The sequence below is a fragment of the Mobula birostris genome, chromosome 15 (genome assembly GCF_030028105.1).
Source record: "Mobula birostris isolate sMobBir1 chromosome 15, sMobBir1.hap1, whole genome shotgun sequence".
Classification (NCBI taxonomy): Eukaryota; Metazoa; Chordata; class Chondrichthyes; order Myliobatiformes; family Myliobatidae; genus Mobula; species Mobula birostris.
In genome coordinates this window covers 78,888,301-78,914,932 of record NC_092384.1, presented here as the reverse complement: position 1 = coordinate 78,914,932, position 26,632 = coordinate 78,888,301, and the positions used below count along the sequence as shown (strand labels likewise).

At 43.8% G+C, this 26,632-nt stretch overlaps 1 protein-coding gene across 3 annotated transcripts in view; it reads right to left on the bottom strand.

The window, feature by feature from the left end:
• Positions 1 to 144: 144 nt before the first annotated feature.
• Positions 145 to 26,632, bottom strand: part of bean1 (brain expressed, associated with NEDD4, 1) — a 109,167-nt gene continuing 82,679 nt past the window's right edge. For all 3 annotated transcript variants that reach the window (XM_072279205.1, XM_072279208.1, XM_072279206.1), the window contains one exon: positions 145 to 1,207. In XM_072279205.1, coding sequence (XP_072135306.1) covers positions 859 to 1,207 — 349 coding nt within the window. In that variant the 3' untranslated portion in view covers positions 145 to 858. The remainder of the gene's footprint in view (positions 1,208 to 26,632) is intronic.

Genomic DNA, 26,632 nt, shown 5'->3' with positions numbered 1-26,632 from the left:
ACGCTGTTTTGTTTGGCTGTATTCATGGGTAATTGTGCATGGCTGAACGACAATTAAACACAAACTTGAAACTTCTGTGCGGTGGCCAATCTCCAGTCCACGCTGACACACTTTGCCCAAAGATACACACAGGCATTTGCACAAATCGTATCTTTATTCTGTCCTATATACAGCACATAACACAATGCGACGTCCAAGTCCATTTATAACTGCTCTCTTCTGCCATACCGGGGTTGTCATAAGAAGGGAACTGTCACAAAACATCAACGTGAGACAGAAGAGTATATTTTAAGCATGTCATTAAAGGACCCGTCTCTATAGTATCTCGTCAACTTCAGTACAGTACATCTCAGATAAATAAAGTACATCTCATACCAAATAATTAGTTTTAATGGGAAATATTAATCAGGGCACAGGGCAGGGCTTCCCTGCTCTTCCTTACACAGTGCTGGGGGTGGGGGTGGGGTGGGGCACTCGTTTAATGCTTCTCCCTCTCACCGAGCGGCATTCCCTTCTTCCTGCCCAGGACAGGTTATTTCGCTCAGGTCCCTGGGGCAGGACTTGAACCCATGAACTTGCGTCACCTCTAGGTGCAAGATGCAGGGTTCCTCCCTCAGTGTAAGCTGACAGGGCAGACTCAATTTCCTGACCCTCCGGTCACACTCACACTCACACACACACACACACACACACACACACACACACACACACACGTGAGGCCCCTCTATGCTCCCGGTGCCAGTGAGCGTGCGGGTCAAGGGCTGGCTGAGGGCGAGGAGGGCAGGTGTTTTTTATAAGAAGGGTGTGGGCGGCAGGTTGTGCTGCCTCTGCCCCCAAGCCGCACCCGAGCCTCCCCCATCACACGATCGTGCGGGCGAGGGATCTGCCCTCCCCGGCCGTCTCCTTCAGTTCGGCCTGTGGGATCATCGGGAGCGCCACGTCCCGCCCACGCCGAGCCACACGCTCGTAAGGTGGGGCCTGAGCCGATGGCAACGAGGTGGTGGAGACGGACGAGACGGCTTCCTGCTGGCTCTCTGGGGCCATCGCCGGACCATCCGTGCGGTCTCCGCTCTCCAGGACGGCGGATTCCTGCTCAGGGAGGAGTCGGGGGGCCGGTCTTTGCCAGGGGTCGGTCAAGGAGTACGGCGGAGGGTCATCCTCTGGGAGGTACATTCCCGGCCCCGCATCACGGACACAGTCTTCATAGCTGGAGAGAGAAGGACAGCAGTTTAGATGTGAGACATTAGACAGACCTGTGTTGTTCACCGTTGAGCGTCCGAGACTGAGGGGACAGCTGACAGAGGCGTGTAAAATCAGGAAGCCATGTTTCACTTATTTATTGGAACTTTAAGTGGTTTATTGAGTTCAGATTTCAGTGTGGGCACGTGGCCAAGTGGTTAAGGCATTGGACTAGCGACCTGAAGGTCGTGAGTTTGAGTCCCAGCCGAGGCAACGTGTGTTGTGCCTTTGAGCAAGGCACTTAACCACACATTGCTCTGCGACAACACTGGTGCCAAGCTGTATGGGTCCTAATGCCCTTCCCTTGGACAACATCAGTGGTGTGGAGAGGGGAGACTTGCAGCATGGGCAACTGCTGGTCTTCCATACAACCTTGCCCAGGCCTGCGCCCTGGAGAGGGAAGACTTTCCAGGCGCAGATCCATGGTCTCGCAAGACTAACAGATGCCTTTTACTAAGTGGTTTATTGATTTTTGATTTCTGAACGGACCGTGAACACATTAATACTACTTCATGAATTTTTTTGCAATTTTGTACTAATTTAATTTTAAAATATTTATTATGATTGATCATATTTCTTCTAACGATCTTTTTAAAATGGGTTCTATTGTGTTTCTTTGTTTTGTAGCTGCCTGTAGAGAGACAAATGTCAAGGTTGTGTAAAGTATACATACTTTGATAATAAATGTACTTCGTATGTTTTATGTTACACTGTACTGCTGCCACAAAACAACAAAGTTCACAACATACCTGAGTGATAATAAACCTGATTCTGAAAAACTAATACCCATCTTTATATCGAACAGATGAGATTGCTGCAATACACTTTTTACTGACCATCCAAAGCAATCTATTGTCAAACTTCAACTCATTCAGAACGCCACTGTTAGACTTTTAACTAAAACCAGGATGAGGGAACATATCACTCCCATACTAGCTACTTTGCATTGGCTTCCTGTATCTTTTAGAATTGATTTTAAAGTTCTCTTACTTGTTTTTAAAGCTCTTTATGGTCTGGGACTCGAATACATCAGAGAATCATTTTTGTTTTATAATCTTGCTAGAGCTCTCTGGTCTTTTTCCGCTGGTCTTTTAAATTTAAATAATCTCCCTTGAAAGATAACTGGCAGCTCAGCTTTTTTGAGCTATGCTCCTAAACTGTGTAATTCAATACCAAAGGGATGCAGACTCAGTTGACACTTTTAAACACCAGCTCAAAACTGATTTATTTAACCTTGCATTTAATTAACATCGTTTTGTCTTTTATTTTTATGTTTGCACTTTATGCCATTGTAAAGCACTTTGAGTGACATCATTTTATGAAATGTTCCTTATAAATAAGTTATTATTGCTATTAATATTATTATTGTCACATGACAGTGAAAAACTTGTCTTGCATACCGATCAGATCATGACACAGTGGATCGAGTTAGAACTGCTGTGTACATACATCTATTGGTGCTTCTGGACGCATCTTCAGTGACGTTCCTGGAATCATCGGGTGTTTCGGGTCTTTCAACATCATACAGCCTCCTCCAGGTGACCCAGCCGGGGCTGATCAGACCCCAGCTTGTGTCCAGATGGCTAGCTACTTATGACTCCATGGCTCCCCTCTTTTGAGCCACAGCCATCTTGAGGCCCTCTCTGCCGCATCGGTGGTACTGCGGATGGCTCTCCTCTTCCTCTCTCCCTCGATGCCCAAAATGCTGAAGGCTTTAACTAAAGAACGGGCTATGAATCCCCTACAACCAACCTCCACTGGGAGACACTTCGCTCTCCATCCAGCCTGCTGACAGTTGCTGACCAGTCCTGCATACTTGGAGAGCTTCCTTTCAAAGGTCTCTTCCAAGCTATCTTCCCATGGGACTGTCAGCTCCAGCAGCACCACTTGCTTAGTAGACTCAGACACTAGGACAATATCTGGTCGCAGGGTGGTGGCTGCGATATGGTTGGGGAACTCCAGCTGCCCTTCGAGGTCCACCAACAGCTGCCAGTCCCTTGCAGAGGTCAGAATGCCTGCAGATGTTCTTTTGGCATCTGTTGAATAAAGTGTAATAGGTACAGAAAAAGTGCAGTGCAGGTAACCAATAAGGTGCAAATACAGTTGAAACATTTAAAACTCAGTTGGAGTATTGTGTCCAGTTCTGGTCACCCCATTACAGGAAGGATGAGGAGGCTTTGGAAAGGGTGCAGAAGAGGTTCACCAGGACGCTGCCTGGATCAGCGATACGGACAGGTTGGACAAATTTGGGTTGCTTTCGCTGGAGTGTGAAGAGGGTGAGGGGAGATCTGACAGAATTTATAAAACTATGGCACAGTACAGGCCCTTCAGCCCACAATGTTGTGCCGAACTTTTAACCTACTCCAAGATTAATCTACTCTTCCCTTCCACATAGCCCTCCATTTTCTATCATCCATGTGCCTATCTAAGAGTTTCTTAAATGAAACCCAACGTATCTCCCTCTGCCACCACTCCTGCAGCGTGTTCCATGCACCCATGACTCTGTAAGATACCTACCTCTGACATCTCCTCAGAACTCCCCTCCAATCACCTTAAATTTATGTCCCGTTGTACTAGCCATTTCCACCCTAGGAAAAGGTCTCTAGCTGTCCACTCTATCTATGCCTCTTACCATTGTATAAACCTCTATCAAGTCACCTCTCATCCTCCTTCACTCCACAGCGAAAAGCCCTAGCTCACTTTACCTTTCCTCGTAAGACATGCTCTCCAATCCAGGCAGCATAATTCTCCTCTGCACCCTCTTTAAAGCTTCCACATTCTTCCCATAATGAAGCAACCAGATTTAAATGCAATATTCCAAGTATGGTCTAACCAGGGTTTTATCGAGCTGCAACAATACCTCATGGCTCTTGAACTTAATTCCGTGACTAATGAAGGCTAACACACCATATACCTCCTTAACAACCCTATTATCTTTGAGGACGTAGACCTTTAGACCCTTTTGTTCCTCCACGCTTCTAAAAATCCTGCCACACTGCAGAGAAAGCAGAATCCATTATCACAGACCCCGACCATCCAGGCCATGCTCTCTTCTCACTATTACCATTGGGCAAGAGGTACGGGAACCTTATGTCCTACACCACCAGGTTCAGGAACAGTTATTGTCCCTCAACCATCAGCAGACATCCCACCTCTCCCGGAACTTCCGGGAGTCTCCCGCATATTAATAGTGGCTCCCTGATGCCCGCAAAATTATATACAATATCACAGAAATCAATTTTTTTGAGAGCGAGCAAGAGAAAAGCAAGAGAGAGCGCGAGAGCAACCACGAGAGGGAGAGAGAGAGCAAGAGAGAGCACGAGTGAGAGCGCGCCATGGCAGAGTGTTCCAAAAAAAATATAAAACGTACGTCACCCCAGACTACACTAAAGTGTACCCCTGCCTAATAGGGGTCAAAATAATGACAGTGCTGCTCGCTGCACTGTTTGGAACTATGACTTTTCTATTGCCCATGGTGGGTTAAGGCTGTAAAAGACATATTGAGGTGAGTTTAACAGGTGTCATTCATTCATCAGCATAGCCAACATTATTTAAACTAGCTGGCTAGCTGCTAAGGAGCTACTCTATTGCAGACATCCCACCTCTCCCGGAAGTCTCCCGCAAATTGATGGTGCTACCTCCCTGAAATGAGTTTTTGCAGGGTGGGATGTCTGCATCAGGCTCCTGAACCAGTGTGGATAACTTCACTCACCGCAATTCTGAACTGACTCTATAACATACAGGCTCATTTTCAAGGACTCTACACTCATGTTCTCAGAATTATTTATTTACTTTGTTTACTTGGACAATTTGTCTTCTTTTGCAAATTGCTGTTTGTCAGTCTTTGTTAATGTGAAGAGCTTGAGGGCGGCTTTGGGCTGGATGACAGAATCTGAGTCCTTCCCTGCAGCTGGATCCGAGTGTGAGGGATAATTTTCTCTTCAGACAATTTAAATGCTGGCCCAGATTGGAGGTGAGAGATGATTTCACTTGCTTTCTGCGATCTTCTCTCCTCTCTCCAGGGCGTGGAACCCTTTGCTGTTCCATTGTTTCATTCTCGATTCTTTCAAGAATCATTTGATTCTTCATCACACTGAGGCTATGAAGACTGCCCTGGCTGCTGTCTTCCATGCCCCATAACATGATGAACTGATAAATGAGGTTTTGGGACTACTCTGGGGTTCAGATCTGAGGACTCAGTTTTAGTTTGGAATGTTGTTGCTGTTCACTTAAATTGTTTGCATGATTTGTATTTGTTTCTTTCTCCTGTGCATCGAGTCTTGGTCTTCTATTATTATTTTTATTCTTTTATTTCTTTAATTGGCTTCTTCGGGTTTCTAGCTTTGTGGCTACCTGTGAGCAAGCAAATCTCAAGGTTGTATAATTTTATACATTCTTTGATAATAAATGAATCTTGTATGGTTTTCATAAACTCTGTTGTATTTCTTTACTCTCCTGTGAGTGCCCACTAAAAAAATTATTTCATGGACGAACGTTGACATCCTGCAGACAGCTGACGAAACTACTTCTGTTTTTTTTAGGTATGCAGTTGATCGCAGTCTGTAATTCCCATTTTGACAATGTATTTTTGGGCCGACTGAGCGATCTAGTGCTTTTGCTGTCTCCTGGGGAAGTCGGCGAGGTTGAGATCAGAGTTTCCTAATGGTGGATCGTGTGGAGCAAGATGGAAATTGACGAGGATCAGAGTGGAAGATAAGCAGGTGTTCAGTGGCGTCTGCCTGAGTTTGACTGATTTCTATCGCTCCTGCCGGAGGAGGATGCAGGTTCATCGCCTTGGCATGGCTCGTGGCTGTGGGATTTTTTTTTGGGGGGGTCCCTGCAGTTTGATGTTTAACGTCCTCAGTGCTGAAAGCGCTCTGCAGTTGTTGCCTCATTTTTGGAGGACTTCGCGGTTTGTGTCCCGTGTGTTTCTGGTTGCTCTTTTTTTTGCTACTTGTGTGATTTGACTGAACCGTTTCTGCACGGAACTGGCTCTGCGGCTGAGGCCTGCAGTCATCAACACGGTGCTAAACCGAACTGACTCAGTGGCTGTGGCTCCTGGACCGTTTCGGGGATTCTGCACTTTGATGTTTAATAGTCTTTGTATTACTTGTTCGCTCTTCGCTGTTAGTGCGATTTGTTCCTTTCTTCACGTGTTGGGTGTTTGATGTTTTCTTTCAACGGGTTCCATGGTGTTTCTTTATTTTGTGGCTGCCTGCGAAACTCAGGGATGTATACCATATGCAAACTTCGATAACAAATGCACTTTGAAACTTTGAAAAGTGAACCTCAAGGTAGTAAATGGTGACATATACATATTTTGATAATAAATTTACTTCAGCCTGTATTCTGTCTTCAGCTTTGACTGTACAAAGTGAGTCACCACACCTTTTTTTCTGCACTCTGTCACCTTCCCTTGTACTACCTCAATGCACTGTTGTAATGAAATGATCTGCTTAGATGGCATGCAAGACAAAAGTTTTCCACTGTACCTCAGTATATGTGACAATAATAAAACAGCTTACAAATTTAACTCCGAGAATTCCTATTACTTCATCTTTTTCTGCTTTTCCAATGACCTTGCAACCCATTTCCACTGCCCTTTTGGGAATCCTGCTCCAGCTCACTCTAATGCACCATCTTTAAAAATAAATTTGCCCTCTTGTGACTTGCAACAAATAAGCATCACTGTTTACTAACCCCCGCTCCCAGCAGAAGCAACTCTGCATCCTCGTGTGGTTTCTGTTTAGCGTTTGTTTTGACGTGTTGCAGCTTTTAGCTAGGGGCAGTTTGCAGCTGATTTGCATTAATATTGCAAACTTCATGACCTCATTGTAGCACGAGTAATGGTCGCTAAGGAGAAAACAAGCCAGTTGACTTCTATTCCCAGCCAGCCCCCATCAACTGTAACGTAACAAAAACCAGATCATAGGTTTCATTTTTATCCCACTCTACTGAGGAATTCGTTGTCTCTGTTGTATTTCCTCTATTTACAGTGATTGTCTGCAGTAACCTTACGCTCATTGTCAGTCAGACCAAAGAGCTGATTGTGGACTTCAGCAAGGGTAAGACGAGGAAACACATACCAACCCTCATAGAGGGATTAGAAGTGGAGAGAGTGAGCAATTTCAATTTCCTGGGTGTTACCATCTCTGAGGGTCCAAAGCTGGACTTGACATATGGATAAAGCTGTAAAGGAGGCAAGGCAGCAGTTAATTTCATTAGGAGATTGAGAAGATTTGGCTTGTCACCTAAAACACTCTAAAATTTCAATGGAGGTACCATGGAGAGCATTCTGACAGGCTGCATCACTGTCTGGTATGGGGTGGGGGAGATACTGCACAGGATTGAAGTAAGCTGTAGAAAGTTGTAAAATTAGTCAGCTCCATCATGGGTACCAGCCTCCATGGTATCCAGGACATCTTCAAGGAGCGGTGCCTCAAAAAGGCAGCATCCATCATTAAGGACCCCCATTACCCAGGACATGCCCTCTTGTCATTGCTACCATCAGGGAGGAGGTACAGGAGCCTGAAGACCCTCACTCAATGATTCAAGAACAGCTTCTTCCCCTCTGCCATCTGATTTCTGAATGAACATTGAACCCATGAGCATTACATCTCTACTTTTTTAAATTTCTGTTTTTGCACTACTTACTTAACTATTATAGGTACTTACTATAATTCTTTTTTTTTCTCTATATTATCATGTATTCCATTGTACTGCTGCCCAAAGTTAACAAACTTCATAACATATGCCACTGATATTAGACCCGATTCTGATTCTGAAAATGATGCTCAGGTTTGTACATGATGACATATATGCACTTTGATAATAAACTTACTTTGAACTTTGAACAGGCTAGGAATTCAAGGATAAACTTCACTCATTAAAATAATGATCTAAATCTTTTACAAACACAGGCAAGGCATTGCAGCCAAAAGTCAAGGTAAATTTATTACCTAAGTATGCATACGCTCAGTGGCCACTTTATTAGGCACCTCCTGTACTTAATATGGGTGACGGGGTGGAGATTCGTCTCTACCAAAGGAGGTGCAAGGCACTCCTTCCCTCCGCTAGCCTGCAGGTCACCCCTGGGCGAGGTGTAGCCCCCCCCACCCTGACCAGGGTCACATGATGCCATGGGAGCAGATGGTGGATGGTGGTGCATATCACATGCCCTGGTTATGTGACCACTGACACCAGGCAGACAATCTCTGAAGAGTATTGATCACTGCTGAGGTCACCCATCTTGTAAAGACACTGCCCAGAAAAAGGCAATGGCAAACCACTTTTGTAGAAATATTTGTCAAGAACAATCTCGGTCATGGAAAGACGATGGACTGTATGCGTCTGTACACTGCTGGGAGACTGTACCATTGATTGCTGGGCACTGTCGCTCAGGGTCTTCGACTATATATGTTTTTTTTCCAAGTGAATATGCTTCTTTGCTTGGTATTTTGAATAATGTTACTTGCTACTTTTGAATGTTTACACCTTGGCCCCGGAGAAAAGCCATCTCATTCAGCTGTATCTATGTATGGTTTGAATGATAACTAAACTTGATTTGCTTTGATTGGCTATGTCATACAACATAGTACATAATGATGCACCTAATAAAGTGGTCACTTAGTGTATGCTCTTCTGCTGCTGGTTCGACGTCTTCTGTGTTTAGAGCTGCCTTTCTGCACACCACTGTTGTAAAGTGTGGTCATCTGAGTTACCATCACCTTCCTGACAGCTTCCAGGTGAGGTGACATACTATGTCCGTCTGGTGCTCCTGGTGTTGCCTCCTGTGTATCGGTGAGACCCAACGTAGATTGGGAGACATATGCTCCGTCTTTCAGAAGAAGCAGGATCTCCCAGTGACCATCCATTTTAATTCCACTTCCCATTCTCATTCAGGTATGTCCATCCATGGCCTCCTCTACTGTTGTGATGAGGACACACTGTGGTGGAGGAACAATACCTTTTATTCTGTCTGAATAGCCTCCAACCTGATGGCATGAACATCGATTTCTCAACTTTTCGGTAATGCCCCACCTCCCCCCACTCTCCTTCACTATTCCCCATCCCCTTTTCCCTCCCTCACCTGATCTCCTTGCCTGCCCACTGCCTCCCTCTGGTGCTCCTCCCCCCTTTTCTTCCCTCCATGGCCTTCTGTTCTGTCCTATCAGACTCCCCTTCTCCAGCCCTGTATCTCTTTCACCAATCAATTTCCCAGCTCTTTACTTCACCCCTACCTCCCGGTTTCACCTTGTGTTTCTCTCTCCTTTCCCTCACCTTTTAATTCTACTCATCTTCTTTTCTCCAGTCTTGGCCCAAAACGTCAACTGTACTCTTTTCCATAGATGCTGCCTGGCCTGCTGAGTTCCTCCAGCATTTTGTGGGTGTTGCTTGGATTTCCAGCGTCTGCAGATTTTCTCTTGTTTGAACTTGAATCAGTCTGACCATTCTCCTCTGACCTCTCTCACTAACAAAGTGTTTTCACCAACAGAACTGCTACTCACTGAATATCCTTTGTTTTTTTCTCACACCATTCTCTGTAAGCTCTAGAGACTGTCTTGTGTGAAAATCCCAGGATATCATCGGTTTCTGAGATATTCATTCCATGGTCAAAGTCAATCACTCCAACAATCATTCCGTGGTCAACAATCATTTCATGGTCAAAGTCAATCACTCCAACAATCATTCCATGGTCAACAATCATTTCATGGTCAAAGTCAATCATTCCAACAATCATTTCATGGTCAAAGTAAATCATTCCAACAATTATTCCATGGTCAAGGTCACTTAGATCACATTTCTTCCCCATTCTAATGTTTGGCCTGAACAACTACTGAACCTTTTGACCATGTCTGCATGCTTTTATGCACTGAGTTGCTAAATAATGATTGGCTGATTAGATATTTGCATTAACGAGCAGGTGGACAGGTGTACCTGATAAAGTGGCCACTGAGTTTTAATGGGCCAGGGATTCAAGGATAAACTGCACTCATTAAAATGCATAATTATATGGGATCATGTGAAAACACTGGCAGGCAGTGCAGTCAAAAGTCAAAGTAAATTTATTATCAAAGTAAGTCACGTCACCATGTACAACCCTGATTCATTTTTTTGCCGCCATTTGTAAACAAAGACCGACAAACAATGTGCAAAAGAAATTAAATAGTGCAAATATAAAATACTGAGAACGTAGACTCCTTGAGAGTGAGAAGCTCAGGGTTGTGGTGAGTGGAGTTATCCACGCCGGGTCAAGAGGCTGATGCTTGTAGGGTAATAATTTAATTTATTTATTTATTGAGACACAGTGTGGAATATGCCCTTCCGGCCCCTCGAGCCATGCTGCCTAGCCACCCTCAATTTAATCCTAGTCTGATCACAGGACAATTTATAATGACCAATTAATCTACTAACCTTTGGACTGAGAGAGGAAACTGGAGAACCCGGGGAAACCCCACACAGTCACGGGGAGTGCGTGCAAGGCCCTTACAGATGGCAGCAGGCACTGCTCCTCAACCTGGCGGTGTGGGTCCTGAGGCCTGATGGTAGTAGTCAAAGGTAACATTTTTGTCAGCACTGTAAATGGAGTATTTGTTGTATTAGAGTCATGTAGCAGTACAGCACAGAAACAGGCCCTTTGGCCCATCTAGTCAGTGCTGAACTGCTATTCTGCCTAGTCCCATCGATCCACATCTGGACCTACCCTCTATACCTCTCCCATTCACATACTTATCCAAACTTCACTTAAATGTTGAAATTGAACCCGCGCCCATCACCTCCACTGACAGCTCATCCCACAGTCTCACTACCCTCCGAGTGAAGAAATTCCCCCTCAGGTTCACCTATCACCTTTAACTCATAATCTCTGATTCGAGTCTCACTCAACCTCAGTGGGATCAGTCTGTTTGCATTTACCTGACCTATAGCCCTCATCATTTTGTACCTGTATACTTCCATCAAACACAAAGTGCCGGAGGAACTCAGCAGGTCAGCCAGTTATGGAAATGAACAGACAGCCAACGTTTCAGACCGAGACCATTCCTCAGCACTGGAAAGGAAGGGGGAAGATGGCGGAATAAAAAGGTGGGGGGGAGGGGAAGGCAGATGGCTGGAAGGTGAAAGGTGAAACCAGGGAAAGGGCTGGAGGTGAAGGGATCAGGGAGGAGAAGAGAGTGGACCTTGGGAGAGAGAGATGGAGAAGGGCATCAGGGGGAGGTGATAGGCAGGTGAGGAGAAGAGGTACGAGGCCAGAGTGGGGAATAGAAGAAGAGGGAAAAATCCTACCAGAGGGAAAAATCGATGTTTATGCCATCCAACTGGAGGCTACCTAAACGGAATATGAGGTTACAGCTCTATCAAGTCACCTCTCATCCTCCTCCCCTCCAAAGAGAAGATTAAAGTTTCAAGATTCAAGATTGCTTAATGTCACTTCCAGTACACGAGTGTAAAGGAGATTGTATAATTGTTACTCCCGATCTGATTCAGTACAAAAAATTCACAATAACATAAAGACAGTGGATAGGCCATATTCAAGTTTGCTGATGATACCACTGTTGTGGGCCAAATGAAAGCTGGTGATGAAACAGCATGCAGGAGGGAGATTGAAAATCTGGCTGAGCAGCGTCACATCACAGCCTCTCACTCAATATCGGCAAGACCAAGGAACTGATTATAGATTTCAGGAAAGGGAAACCAGAGGCCCATGAGCCAGTCCTCATTGCAGGACCAGAGGTGGAGAGGGTTAGCAACTTTAAATTCCTGGGTGTCACTATTTCAGAGGACCCGCCCTGGACCCAGCACATAAGTACAATTGTGAAGAAAGTATGGCAGTGTCTCGACTTCCTTGTGCGTCTGCAGAGATTTGGCACGGCATCCAAAATTTTGACAACCTTCTGTGAGTATGTGGTGGAGAGTGTATAGAATAGCTGCATCATGGCCTGGTTGGTATGGAAACACCAATGCCTTTGAACGGAAAATCCTACAAAAAGGTAAAAGGTTTGGCCCAGTACCTCACGGGTAAAGCCCTCCCAACCACTGAGCACATCTACATGAGGTGCTGTTGTAGGAAATCAGCATCCATCATCAGAGATCCGCACCACCCAGGTTCAAGAGCAGTTACTCTCATTGCTGCTGCCATTAGGTGGACGGTACATAAACACCACCAGGTTCCAGAACAGTTAATACGTCCCAACCACCAGGCTCTTGAATTAAAGGGGATAACTCCACTGACTTGCCCCATCGTTCAAGTATTCCCACAACCAAAGATTTCACTTTAAGGACTCTTTATCTCATTATCTCACATTCTCGTTATTTATTGCTATTTATTTATATTTGCATTTGCACAGTTTGTTGGATTGTGCACTCTGGGTGATCTTTTATTGATCCTGTTATAGTTACTCTTCTTTAGATTTGCTGAGTGTACCCACAAGAAAATGAACCTCAGGGTTGTATATGGTGACATATATGATTATAACATTTACTCTGAACCTTGAAGAGCATAAAAATAAAAAACATTATAAATGTAAATATAAAAGATAGATTACATACATGGATTAATTGTATGTCCATAAATTGATGCTAGGTATGGGAGTGTCTGTACATAAGGTGACTGACAGGAAATGATGAAGTAGTGGTGGTTGGGGGTGTGGAGGGGTGGGTCAGTGGGTGGAGGTGTTGATCAGTCTTACTGCTTGGGGTAGGTAACTATTTTTGAGTCTGGTGGCCCTGGTGCGGATGCTACGTAGCCTCCTCCCTGATGGGAGTGGGACAAACAGTCCATGAGCAGGGTGGGTGGGATCCTTCATGGTGTTACTGGCCCTTTTCCAGTTCCTTTCTGCATGTATGTCCCTGTAAAAGTACTTAGCTTCAGCCATTTGGTCACATAAATGAGTATTACAAAATGAGTATTTAGATCAATTTAACTGAGAATTTTTATTTGTGAATCAAATGTTCCTTTTTTCACAGTACAGCCACAAAACAAAAAAATTGTAAGGCATGAGAAACTAAAAATTCAAAACCTGAAATGTCAACAGTTCAAAAGTTTTCATCCTCCTTTGCTCAGTCCTTAGTTGAACCTCCTCTCACAGCTATTACACCCAGTAGTCTTTTTGGATAAGCCTCTATTAGCCTTGTGCAATGTGATGGAGCAAGATTTACCCATTCCTCCTTGCAAAATTGCTCAAGCAGTGCCAGTTTAGTTGGGGAGTGGTGGTGAACAGCAATCTCGAGGTCTTGCCAGAGATGCTTGATTGGGTTAGGGTCAGGAATCTGACTGGGCCACTCAAGGACATCAGTTTTCTTCATTTGAAACCACTCCATGGTTGCTCTGACAGTGTGCTTTGAGTCGTTGTCCTGCTGAAAGATGAACTTCCTCCCCAGCTTATGCTTTCTGGCAGAGACATGTAGGTTTTTATCCAGGAACTATTTAGCAGCGTTCATCTTCCCATCAATCCTGATCAGATTTCCAGTGCCTGCTGCTGTAAAGCATCCCCGTAGCCTGATGCCACCTCCACCATACTTTATAGTAGGGATGAGTTACCAAGCTGATGCACAGTATTAGATTTATGCCACACTTACCGATTTTGACTCATCTGACCACAAGACCTTCTTCCACATCTTTACATTATCTTCAAAGTGACACATCAAAGTCTTTAGGGGCAAGGATATACTTTTGTTTTTAGCCAGGGCTTTGTCCTTGCCACTCTTATATAAATACCCTTTTTGTGCAAAACCTTAGAGATTGTGACAATAGACAATAGGTATAGGGGTAGGCCATTCAGCCCTTCGAGCCAGCACCACCATTCACTGTGATCATGGCTGATCATCCACAATCAGTACTCTTTTCCTGCCTTCTCCCCATATCCTTTCACTCCGCTATCTTTAAGAGCTCTATCTAACTCTTTCCTGAAAGAATCCAGAGAATTAGCCTCCACTGCCTTCTGAGGCAGAGCATTCCACAGATCCACACTCTCTGGATGAAAAAGATTTTCCTTAACTCCGTTCTAAATGGTCTACCCCTTATTCTTAAATTGTGGCCTCTGGTTCTGGACTCCCCCAACATCGGGAACATGTTTCCTGCCTCTAGCGTGTCCAATCCCTTAATAATCTTATATGTTTCAATCAGATCCCCTCTTATGCTTCTAAATTCCAGTGTATACAAGCCCAGTCGCTCCAAACTTTTGACATATGTCAGTCCTGCCATCCCGGGAATTAACCTCGTGAACCTACGCTGCACTCCCTCAATAGCTAGAATGTCCTTCCCCAAATTTGGAGACCAAAACTGTACACAATATTCCAGGTATGGTCTCACCAGGGCCCTGTACAACTGCAGAAGGACCTCTTTGCTCCTATACTTAATTCCCCTTGTTATGAAGGCCAGCATGCCATTAGCTTTCTTCACTGCCTGCTGTACCTGCATGCTTACTTTCAGTGACTGATGAACAAGGACACCTAGATCTCGTTGTACTTCCCCTTTTCCTAACTTGACACCATTCAGATAGTAATTTGCCTTCCTGTTCTTGCCACCAAAGTGGATAACCTCACATTTATCCATATTAAACTGCATCTGCCCACTCACCCAACCTGTCCATGTCACCCTGCATTCTCATAACATCCTCCTCTCATTTCACACTGCCACCCAGCTTTGTCATCTGCAAATTTGCTAATGTTTCTTTTAATCCCTTCATCTAAATCATTAATGTACATTGTAAATAGCTGTGGTCCCAGCACCGAGCCTTGTGGTACCCCACTAGTCACTGCCTGCCATTCTGAAAAGGACCCATTAATCCCTACTCTTTGTTTCCTGTCTGCCAACCAATTTTCTATCCATATCAGTGTGGAGCCATGAACTTCTGCAGCTCACTCAGAGTGACTGTTGGGTCACAGTAGCCTCTTCCAAGTGCCATTCTTCTCCAGTGAGTGACTAAGTTTAGAGGGTTGGCTTGACCTAAGGCAGTGTGGCTGTGATTTCAGGATGGATTGCACTGAACTCTGGGGTATGCTTAGTGCCTTTGAGATGATCTTGTATCCTTCCCCAGATTTGTGCTTCTCTATCATCATTCCCCTGACTTGCCTATAATGCTCTTCTGTTTTCATTTTGGTTTGGTCTGATGAACATCTACCATACTGTTGGACCATACAGATGTGTGTGTGGGGGGGAGGGGTGTATTTATTCTTATGAATTCTTTGAAAACGAGAAGTGATCCTCCAATTTTTTACATTGGCAAATTGGGTGAGTTGGTGAGGTAATATATTGCACCTGAGAAAATTTAGTGTTGTAATCACAAAGGGGATGAACACTTTTTCAGTCTCACAATTTTGGTTTTTAATTTTTAGTAAATTTTTGACAGGTTTTGGAATTTTTTCTTTTGATTTAACATGATGTACAACGTTTTATAGATCAGCTCAAAAATTCTCCTTCAATAATTTAAACTTAGAAAGTGAGACAGTCAAATGTGAAAATACTGGTGGGGGCTGAAGGCATTGTATATGTCCTTGATGGTGGTTAGGCTGGTGGCAGTGATGCATTGGACAGTCTTGACTACCTGTTGTAGAGCCTTTCTGTTCGCCGCAGTGCAGTTCCTAAACCATGCAGTGATGCAGCATGTTGGGATGCTCTCTCCAGTGCATCTGTAGAAGGTCATGAGTATTGATGTGAATAGATCAGGAAGTAGAGGCATTGGCGAGCTTTCTCAGTTGTGTAGGATGTATTCTGGGACTATGAGAGGTTGTAAAAGCCCTAGATCACTTAACCTCTCCACATAAGACATGGTCTCATCCTGATGCATCCTGATAAATCTTCTCTGAACCATCTCTAAAGCTTCTACATCCTTCCTATAACGAGGTGACCAGAATTGAACACAAATGTTCCAAGAGTGGTCTAATCAGAGTTTTGTGGAGCTGCAACATCACATCGCAGCTCTTGATATTTATAACGTTATGTCTTTGCTCTGTACTGCTGCTGCAAAATAACATATTTCATATCACGTAAGGCAGTGATAATAAGTCCGATGCCTATTCCGACAAAACGGATAGACTGAGTAGCCTTCGTTTACAATTATGAAACATGACTCAATACTATTAACTTCCTATAATGCAATTAAGCAAAATGTACAGGAGCTGAGGCCAGGAAGTTTCTAAAATGTCAAGTGAAGCAAAGAGCATAGTTGTCTTTAACAGCTGTTGGATAAATGCCCAGGAACACAAGTGATAGGATGTATAGATGGCATTAGAGGAAATGAGACGGAGGATGCTCGCATGGACCCTGTTGTGTATTTAATGTTTCAATAACATTTAAGTAATCTTGTATATATATATATATATATATATATATATTGGTTGATTAAGCATTCTTGTTTAAATAATTAATTACAGGTTATATGTAAAAATACAGTAATTGCAGATGTCATCACACTACCACGTGTGCGCCTTGCTTGAAGTAAACTTGAACTGTATTTTGAACTACCATGTTTTCCTTGAATTAATTTAATGTTTTGAAGTTACAAGACTTTAAAGTCTTGAAGTTACAGCTTAAAATTAACACACTTATCTTCTTAATAGTACAGTGGTTTGTACTGGAAACAGTATGGGTTTACAAGTACTTGTGGGTGGGTGGCACGGTAACGTAGCTGTTAGTGTAAAGTGCCAGTGACCATGGTTCAATTCCCGCTGCTGCCTCTAAGGAGTTTATACTGTGTGGGTTTCCTCCCACATTCCAAAGACATACGGATTAGAAGGTTAATTGGTCATATGGGTGTAACTGAGAGGTGTGGGCTTGTTGGGTCAGAAGGGCCTGTGACTGTGTACTGTCTCTAAATCTCTACTTGGAGGGTAACAGAGTGGGTTTGCCAAAGATGAAATAGTGATTACACATCGAAAAGTAATTATGGGGCTGTGAAATATTAGAAATGTTGTTGGTGTTCATTTTGATTGAAATAGAATATAAAAGCAAGGATATAATTCAGCGGCTTTATAAGGCATTGGTCAGACTGCACTTGCAGCATTGTGAGCAGCTTTGGGCCCCTTAACTGAGAAAAGATACGCTGGCGTTGGAGAGGGTCCAGAGGAGATTCATGAGAATGATCCTGGGAATGAAAGGATTAGTGTACAAGGAGTGTTTGTTGGCTCTGGGCCTGTATTCACTGGAGTCTAGAAGAATGAGGAAGATCTCATCGAATCCTAATGAGTATCGAAAGGCCTAGACAGAGTGGATGTGGAAATAGCCAATAGGTGGTGAATCTGTGGAATTCATTGCCATAGGTGGCCTTGAAGGCCAGGTCAGTGGGTATATTTAAAGTGGAGGCTTATAGGTTCTTGATTAGTCAGGGTATCAAAGATTGCAGAGAGAAGGCAGGAGAATGGGATTGAGAGGGATAATAAATTGAGAGGGAAGCAAACTCAATGGGCCAAATGGCCTAATTCTGTTCCTATGTCTTATGGTCTAATAAAGCAGAGAGCTCTGTGACTCTGTGACTCCCTCCCTATCTGTGGATTGGCAGCCAATCAGAACAGGACTTTATTGTGTGGATGTGAAATGTTAGAAATGTTAGCATTCACTTTGTGGAGACTAGAATATAAGAGCAAGGGTATAATGCTGGGGATTTATAAGGCACTGTTCAGACTGCACTAGGAGTGTTGTGAGCAGTTTTGAGCTCCATTTCTAAGGATGGATGTGCTGGCATCGGAGAGGGTCCAGAGAAGGTTCGTAAGAAAGATTCCAGGAATGAAAGGTGTGGTGATATGACGTGTCAGAACATGATTGAAGAGAGTTCTGAGCACGTGCAGAAATGATAGAATGATCGAGAACATGGTACTGTAAGAAACATGGTTTGGTTGTTGCTGTAAATAAAAGTACTATGTCTTCCAGAATATGATTCTTTATTAGACACAACATGGTGTCAGAAGTTGGTCTGGAAGAATAATACGTTACCTAACGTGGGAGAATCGATGATAATCGAAAAGAGTTCAAACTGTTTTGGTGTTTGCTGACAGTTTACAAATGGAAGGTTTGCAGCTTCCACCGACACTTCAATTGTCTGGGAACGTAGCTGAGAACCGGAGAAAATTTAAACAACGTTTTGAATTATATTTATCGGCGATCAAAGCGAATGGAAAACTGGAAAAAATGAAAGCTGTGCTTCTACTCCACGTAATAGGTGAAGACGCAATTGTGGTATATAATCAGTTTATTTTTGAAAATGGAGATAATTTGAAGTTGGAATTGATAATGGACAAATTTCAAGCATTTTGTATACTGAAGTGTAATGTGACATTCGAAAGGCACAAATTTTTTACATGTGCGCAGAGAGCTGGTGAAACAATTGATCAATATGTTATGGAGTTGAGACACTGGAGTAAAACATGTGAGTTTGGAGAACTGACAGACTCTCTCATTAAAGACAGAATTGTTTGCGGCATTCGGGATAATGGTCTGAGAAAAAGACTGTTAAGAGAACAAGATTTAGACTTGGCAAAAGCTTTGATGCTCTGCAAAGCTTCGAAAACCGTGACGTCACAGGCTAAAGACCTTTTTATTGAGAGCTGCAATGTAGATGCTGTAAAAAAGTGCAAACATATTAGAAGAAATAATAAAACGATAACAAAACTGACAGAGAGTAAGACGTCATCTGAGAGAAAAAAGCTATGTGATCGCTGTGGGCGGCAGCATTGGCCAAAACAGTGTCCAGCGTATGGGAAAATGTGCAACGACTGTGGTAAGAGTAATCATTTTTCACGCTGTTGCAGAAGTAGAAAGAAAATAAAACAAGTAAATGCAGTGCTTAGAAATGAACTTGAGGAGTTTTATATAGATGTGTTTTGTGAAAACAAACAAAGTAAGAATGACTGGACTATTCCATTGCAAGTGAACCAAAACAATATTCTGTCTAAACTTGATACTGGACTACAAGTAAATGTTCTTGCAGAATCTGAGTTTAATGCATTAAAGCCAAGACCAAAGTTACATGAGACAAATATAAAAGTGACTGGGTATTCAGGTGCAGACATTCCAGTTAAAGGAACATGTGTTACAAAAGTATCACACAAAAATATTGTGCACACGCTTTCATTTGTGGTGGTGCCAAGGAATGTACAGACAATACTGGGTTTATCTGCCTGTGAGAGACTGAATTTTGTGAAAAGAGTCTTAGTCCTGGACAGTGACACAGTCAGAATACTGTGACTTGATGAAAGAGTATGAGGACTTGTTCAAAGGGCTTGGTTTTCTTGCAGGAGAGCACACGATTAAAATTGACAACACAGTGCAACCCGTAGTACATCCATGTAGAAAAGAGCCTTTTGCACTACGTCATCAACCGAAAACAGAGCTTGACAGAATGGAACGGGTAGAAGTCATAAAGAAAGCTCCCAGACCCATCCCTTTGTTATCAGCATCTGACAAAGCATTGCCACCAAAACCAGGAGTTGCAATTTTGCCCTCTGGAAGTAACGCACATGCATTCCATCACAATCTCACCTCTGCAGGAGGACAGAGGCCAAACTTGCCAGTACAGTACAATACTGATCTGAAGCCAAAGAGTGACAAGAATCAGGATCCAATTGAAGAAGTGAAAGCACAAGTGAAGGAATTGAGAAGTTTTATTGAAATGATGAAGTCTCAGCATTAAAAAGAGATTACACAGTTAATGAATGAATTAGATGAAGAAAAGAAGATTCGTATTTCATTACAAATGGAAGTGGAAGGAATTAAGAAAGCTACCGTACTTGAAGTATAACCCAGATCATACATGGTCCAAACAGAAGGAGTTGTGTTAAGAAGAAATCGCAAAGACCTTAAGAAAGAGCCAACTTTAGAGTTTCAGTTAACTGATGCAGACCAGATAAAACATGGAAATAACAACGAAACACAAGAACTGTGTGCGTGAACCACTTAGAAGGTCTACTCGTGTTCGTAAACCCCCAGAGAGACTAGTAGAGACATGTTACATTGTGCATTTGCTTTGGTCAATGTTGCTAATTGTTTTTCTTTTTAAGGAAAGGAAGATGTAGTGTCAGAACGTGACTGAAGAGAGTTCTGAGCATGCATGGAAGTGATAGAATGATCGAGGACATGGTACTGTAAGAAACGTGGTTTGGTTGTTGCTGTAAATAAAAGTCCTATGTCTTCCAGAATATGATTCTTTATTAGTAACCCATGGTACGTACAAATATAAGGAACACAACAGAAGGGTTAATGCATGAGCAACAGTTGATGACTCTGGGCCTGTACTCACTGGAGTTTAGAGAAATGAGGGGAAATGAGCCAAAATGGTGGTTTTGTCCTTCAGGGTTTGTAGTTTTAACTGGAACCATGAATAGCTTAATGTAGAACGTCTCTGTGTGTACACTCTCCCTGGTACATAACATGCTAGCTCCCTTTACGTGTGATAAAAAGATATAAACAAGTGATTCTGCAGATACAGGAAATCCAGGTTGACACAAAATGCTGGAGGAACTTAGCCGGTCAGGCAGCATCTATGGAGAGGAGTAAAGAGCCGATGGTTTGACCAGAGACCCTTCATCAGGACCCAGTTAAGCTTTTCATCAAACGTTCATGTAACTGGGTCTCCTAGAGCAGACGGCTGGGAGGACTAGCATGTCCCCAGGATGCTGTTTCTGATCAGGAATGTGTCTTTCCCCGCTGGTATTTTATGTTTTAGACTGACCTGAGAGAGTAAATGGAAGTGAACAGCTGATTGTGATAAGCCGGGATTGGAAGTGTCTGAGAAGCCCGGTTTGTTGTCAATGGAAACTATGATTAATGCTTGGGAATTAAATCCCCCAGGCTCAGGGACCAGCTCGCTCACTTTTCATATTCCTCTCCCTGCAGTCGACATGGTAGCTGGGCAACTGTACAATACAGAGTCATATGGCACAGAAACAGGCTCTTCGGCCCCTCACATTATATAGAACATGGAACAGTATAGTACAGGAACAGGCCATTCGGCCCACAATGCTGTGCCAAACCAACTAAATTAGTAATCAGATGGCCAACTAAACTAATCCCCTCTGCCTACACAATGTCCATATCCTTCCATTCATGAGTCTATCTAAATGTCTGTTAAGAGTCTCCAGTGTATCTGCCTCTACCACCACCCCAGGCAACGCATTCCAGGCTCCCACCACTCTTTGTGTAAAATACTTAAATTTCCTTTACAATTACACCCCCCCCCCACCTTAAATTAAAGGTTAACGATGAACAGTTTTGGACTTCATTCCCTGGGCACAGGAGAATGAAGGGAGATTTAACAGAGATACAGAATACATAATTATGAGGAGTATAGATAGGATAAAAGCAAGCAGGTTTTCCCCACAGAGGTTGGGTGAGACTAGAATCAGCGGCCATAGGTTTAGGGTGAAAGGTGAAATATTTAAGGGGGGGGGTTTGATGGGGAACTCACTCAGAACATGGTGAGAGTGTGGAATATGGTGCCAGAGGAAGTGGTGGTTTCGTGTTCGATTGGAACATTTAAAAAGTTTGGATCGGTACAGGGAGGGGAGGGGTTTGGAGATAGGGTCTGGATGAAGGTGGATGAAGGTAGATGAAGGGCCCTGTTTCTGTGCTGTAGTCCTCTGTGACTCTACGTCTGTGCTGACCTATCTTCTTCTTCTGCCTATTACCCCGCTGGTGTTTAGGGCAGCGATGAACGTCCTCCATCTCTGGTGGTGTTCAGGGTTTCCTTCATCGTGTCAGAATGAGAATGAGAATCAGAATCAGGGTTAATATCACCGGCATACGTTGTGAAATTTGTTAACCTTGTGGCAGCAGAACAAGGCCATACATGATAATATACAAATGTACTGTAAATTACAGTAAGTGTTTATATGTATATTAAATAGTTAAGTCGAATAAGTAGAGCAAAATCAGTTGGTTTTCACCACTGTCAGTCATGCAAGTCCTGGGTGGAGACTCAGGAATACCGTCACACTCAGATGTAGAAGGATTCTTCACCGCTGTTTCTTTGTCAATTTTGTCTTACTGTCGAGGTTTTTAGCCTTGAGCTGAACCCCTGAAGCTGGAGGACTGGGGTGGACAACTCTTAGTCTGGCCTCTACCCTTTGACCTCTTTGGCATGGGTGACCTTACCAAAAGTCGAAGCAAAAAGCCCCAACTCCAGCCAGCGCAGCTGTCCAGGTCAGTGAGGCACACAAGCCTCCAAACCACAACACATTGTGGTCCTTTTGGAGGCTGACCCATCGAAACACCCTAATTTTCAGTGTTCACCCGCATCCTTTCATGCCTTGGTGTCTCAATCATTATGTAAGTAGTTAAATGCAGAATAACCCTTCAAAGTTCAAAATGAATTTATAATCAGAGTACATACACGTCACCGTATACAACCCGGAGATTGATTTTTGTGGTGTGCTGAAGAGCCTGTTTGACTCTACCGCAAAGGGGCTGAGGAACGTACAGTTCAGGCACGAACTCATTGAATGGCAGAATCAGGCTGACTGGTTGGAACCTCATCCTATGACGGGTATCTCCTTTGCCACTCTCCGTGCTGCTTCCTTAGCTGAGTTCAGGGTTCAGATCCTGCTCTAGGCAACCCTGCCAAGGAATTTTGGATTCACCTGTTGCGTGTTTCCTTCATTTTTCTCCCTACAGATGGGAAATTCCTCCCCAGCTCTGTTCTAAATGGACATCCCCACAAGTCTGAGGATAGTGCTCTGGTCCCAGACTCATCTACAAAAGCAAACATCCTTTCCAGATTCATTCTATCAAGGCCTTTCAATATTTGATACATTTCAAAGAGATCCCTCTTATTTCTTCTAAACTCCAGCAAGTACAAGCCTAGAGCCATCAAACACTCCTCATACATTAACCCGTTCATTCCTGGGATCATTCTCGTGAGCCTTCTCTGGACTCCCTCCAATGCCAGCATATCTTTTCTTAGGTACCCCAAACTGTTCACAATACCTCAAGTGCAGTCTAATCAATATCTTATAAAGCTTCAGCATTATATCATTGCTTTTTAACATAGAACAGTACAGCACAGTACAGGCCCTTCGGCCCACAATGTTGTGCCAACCCTCAAACCCTGCCTCCCATATAAGCCCCCACCTTAGATTCCTCCATATACCTGTCTAGTAGTCTCTTAAACTTCACTAGTGTATCTGCCTCCACCACTGACTCAGGCAGTGCATTCCACGCACCAACCACTCTCTGAGTAAAAAACCTTCCTCTAATATCCCCCTTGAACTTCCCACCCCTTACCTTAAAGCCATGTCCTCTTGTATTGAGCAGTGGTGCCCTGGGGAAGAGGCGCTGGCTATCCACTCTATCTATTCCTCTTATTATCTTGTACACCTCTATCATGTCTCCTCTCATCCTCCCTCTCTCCAAAGAGTAAAGCCCTAGCTCCCTTAATCCCTGATCATAATGCATACTTTCTAAACCAGGCAGCATCCTGGTAAATCTCCTCTGTACCCTTTCCAATGCTTCCACATCCTTCCTATAGTGAGGTGACCAGAACTGGACACAATACTCCAAGTGTGGCCTAACCAGAGTTTTATAGAGCTGCATCATTACATCGCGACTCTTAAACTCTATCCCTTGACTTATGAAAGCTAACACCCCATAAGCTTTCTTAACTACCCTATCCACCTGTGAGGCAACTTTCAGGGACCTGTGGACATGTACCCCGAGATCCCTCTGCTCCTCCACACTACCAAGTATCCTGCCATTTACTTTGTTCTCTGCCTTGGAGTTTGTCCTTCCAAAGTGTACCACCTCACACTTCTCTGGGTTGAACTCCATCTGCCACTTCTCAGCCCACTTCTGCATCCTATCAATGTCTCTCTGCAATCTTTGACAATCCTCTACACTATCTACAACACCACCAACCTTTGTGTCGTCTGCAAACTTGCCAACCCACCCTTCTACCCCCACATCCAGGTCATTAATAAAAATCACGAAAAGTAGAGGTCCCAGAACAGATCCTTGTGGAACATCACTAGTCACAATCCTCCAATCTGAATGTACTCCCTCCACCACCACCCTCTGCCTTCTACAGGCAAGCCAATTCTGAATCCACCTGGCCAAACTTCCCTGGATCCCATACCTTCTAACTTTCTGAATAAGCCTACCATGTGGAACCTTGTCAAATGCCTTACTAAAATCCATATAGATCACATCCACTGCACTACCCTCATCTATATGCCTGGTCACCTCCTCAAAGAACTCTATCAGGCTTGTTAGACACGATCTGCCCTTCACAAAGCCATGCTGACTGTTCCTGATCAGACCATGATTCTCTAAATGCCTATAGATCCTATCTCTAAGAATCTTTTCCAACAGCTTTCCCACCACAGATATGGTCACTGATCTATAATTAGGTCACTGGTCTATAATTACCCGGACTATCCCTACTACCTTTTTTGAACAAGGGGACAACATTCACCTCCCTCCAATCCTCCAGTACCATTCCCGTGGACAACGAGGACATAAAGATCCTAGCCAGAGGCTCAGCAATCTCTTCTCTCACCTCGTGGAGCAGCCTGGGGAATATTCCGTCAGACCCCGGGGACTTATCTGTCCTAATGTATTTTAACAACTCCAACACCTCCTCTCCCTTAATATCAGCATGCTCCAGAACATCAACCTCACTCATATTGTCCTCACCATCATCAAGTTCCCTCTCATTGGTGAATACCGAAGAGAAATATTCATTGAGGACCTCACTCACTTCCACAGCCTCCAGGCACATCTTCCCACCTTTATCTCTAATCGGTCCTACCTTCACTCCTGTCATCCTTTTTTTCTTCACATAATTGAAGAATGCCTTGGGGTTTTCCTTTACCCTACTCGCCAAGGCCTTCTCATGCCCCCTTCTTGCTCTTCTCAGGCCCTTCTTAAGCTCCTTTCTTGCTTCCCTATATTCCTCAATAGACCCATCTGATCCTTGCTTCCTAAACCTCATGTATGCTGCCTTCTTCCTCCTGACTAGATTTTCCACCTCACTTGTCACCCATGGTTCCTTCACCCTACCATTCTTTATCTTCCTCACCGGGACAAATTTATCCCTTACATCCCGCAAGAGATCTCTAAACCACATGTCCATAGTACATTTCCCTGCAAAAACATCATCCTAATTCACGCCCGCAAGTTCTAGCGTTATAGCCTCATAATTTGCCTTTCCCCAATTAAAAATTTTCCTGTCCTCTTTGATTCTATCCTTTTCCATGATAATTATAAAGGCCTCTCAATATATTCTAGTCCTCTCAAAATGAATGCTAACATTGCATTTGCCTTCCTCACCACCGACTCAACCTGCAAATGAGCCGTCCTTCTTGACTGCCTGTCAGTAGGAAACACTTGCTTCCTTTTCTGTTCAATCCTTTGAGATTTCAGCCATAGCACATAGAAAAAACTGAATCTTATAGAACAGTATAACCCTTCGGCCTGCGATGTTATGCTGACCCTTTAACCTACTTTAAGATCAATGTAACCCCTCCCTTCCTCATAGACCTCCAAAACTGGAAGATTGTTAGAGGAACACAGAGCACTACAGCACAGTTTTACCCAAGAGTCTCTTAAATGTCCCTGAAGTATCTGTCCCTACTGCCACCCTGGCAGCACGTTCCACACACTCACCGCTCTCTGTGTGAAAGTCCTACCTCTGAGATCCACCATCAAGTCACCACGTTAAATCATCACTCAGTCTTTTCCACATCAAGATATTTTCACATCAGTATGCCCACAACACTTTTATGCCAGTACATCCAGTGCTGATACTGAGAAACAGGGCTGTTTATTAGCATGCAGCAGAGTATTTCACAGAGTCTCACACACACAGTCCTGTAGGAACACAGCACGTCAGGCAGCGTCTATGGAAGGGAATAAACAGTCAACATTTTGGGCTGAGATCCTTTGTGAAAACAATCTCCCTTAAGAATGTCACAGATGGATAAATATTAACCCAAATGCTGTTAAGGTATCATAACACTGGTCAGACCACACTTGGAGTATTGTGAGCATCTTCCTCCTTCCTTCTCCATCCTGATGAAGAAGGGTCTTAGCCCAAAACGTCGACTTTGTACTCTTTTTCCATTGATGCTACCTGACCTGCTGAGTTTTGCGTGTCCTGTGTTGTGAGCAGTTTTGGCCCCTTTAGAACAGAGACGAGGAGGAATTTCTTTAGCCAGAGGGTGGTGAATCTCTGGAATTCATTGCCACAGACACTGTGGAGGTCAAGTCATTGGATGTATTGAAAGTGCAGGTTGATAGGTTCTTGATTAGTCAGGGCATCAAAGGTTATGGAGGAAGCAGGAGACTGGGGTTGAGAGGGATAACAAATCAGCCATGATGGAATGATGCAGCAGACTCGATGGGCTGAATGGACTAATTCTGCTCCAATGATATATGGCCTTATGGTCTATGGCCTTCCACTCAGAAGAG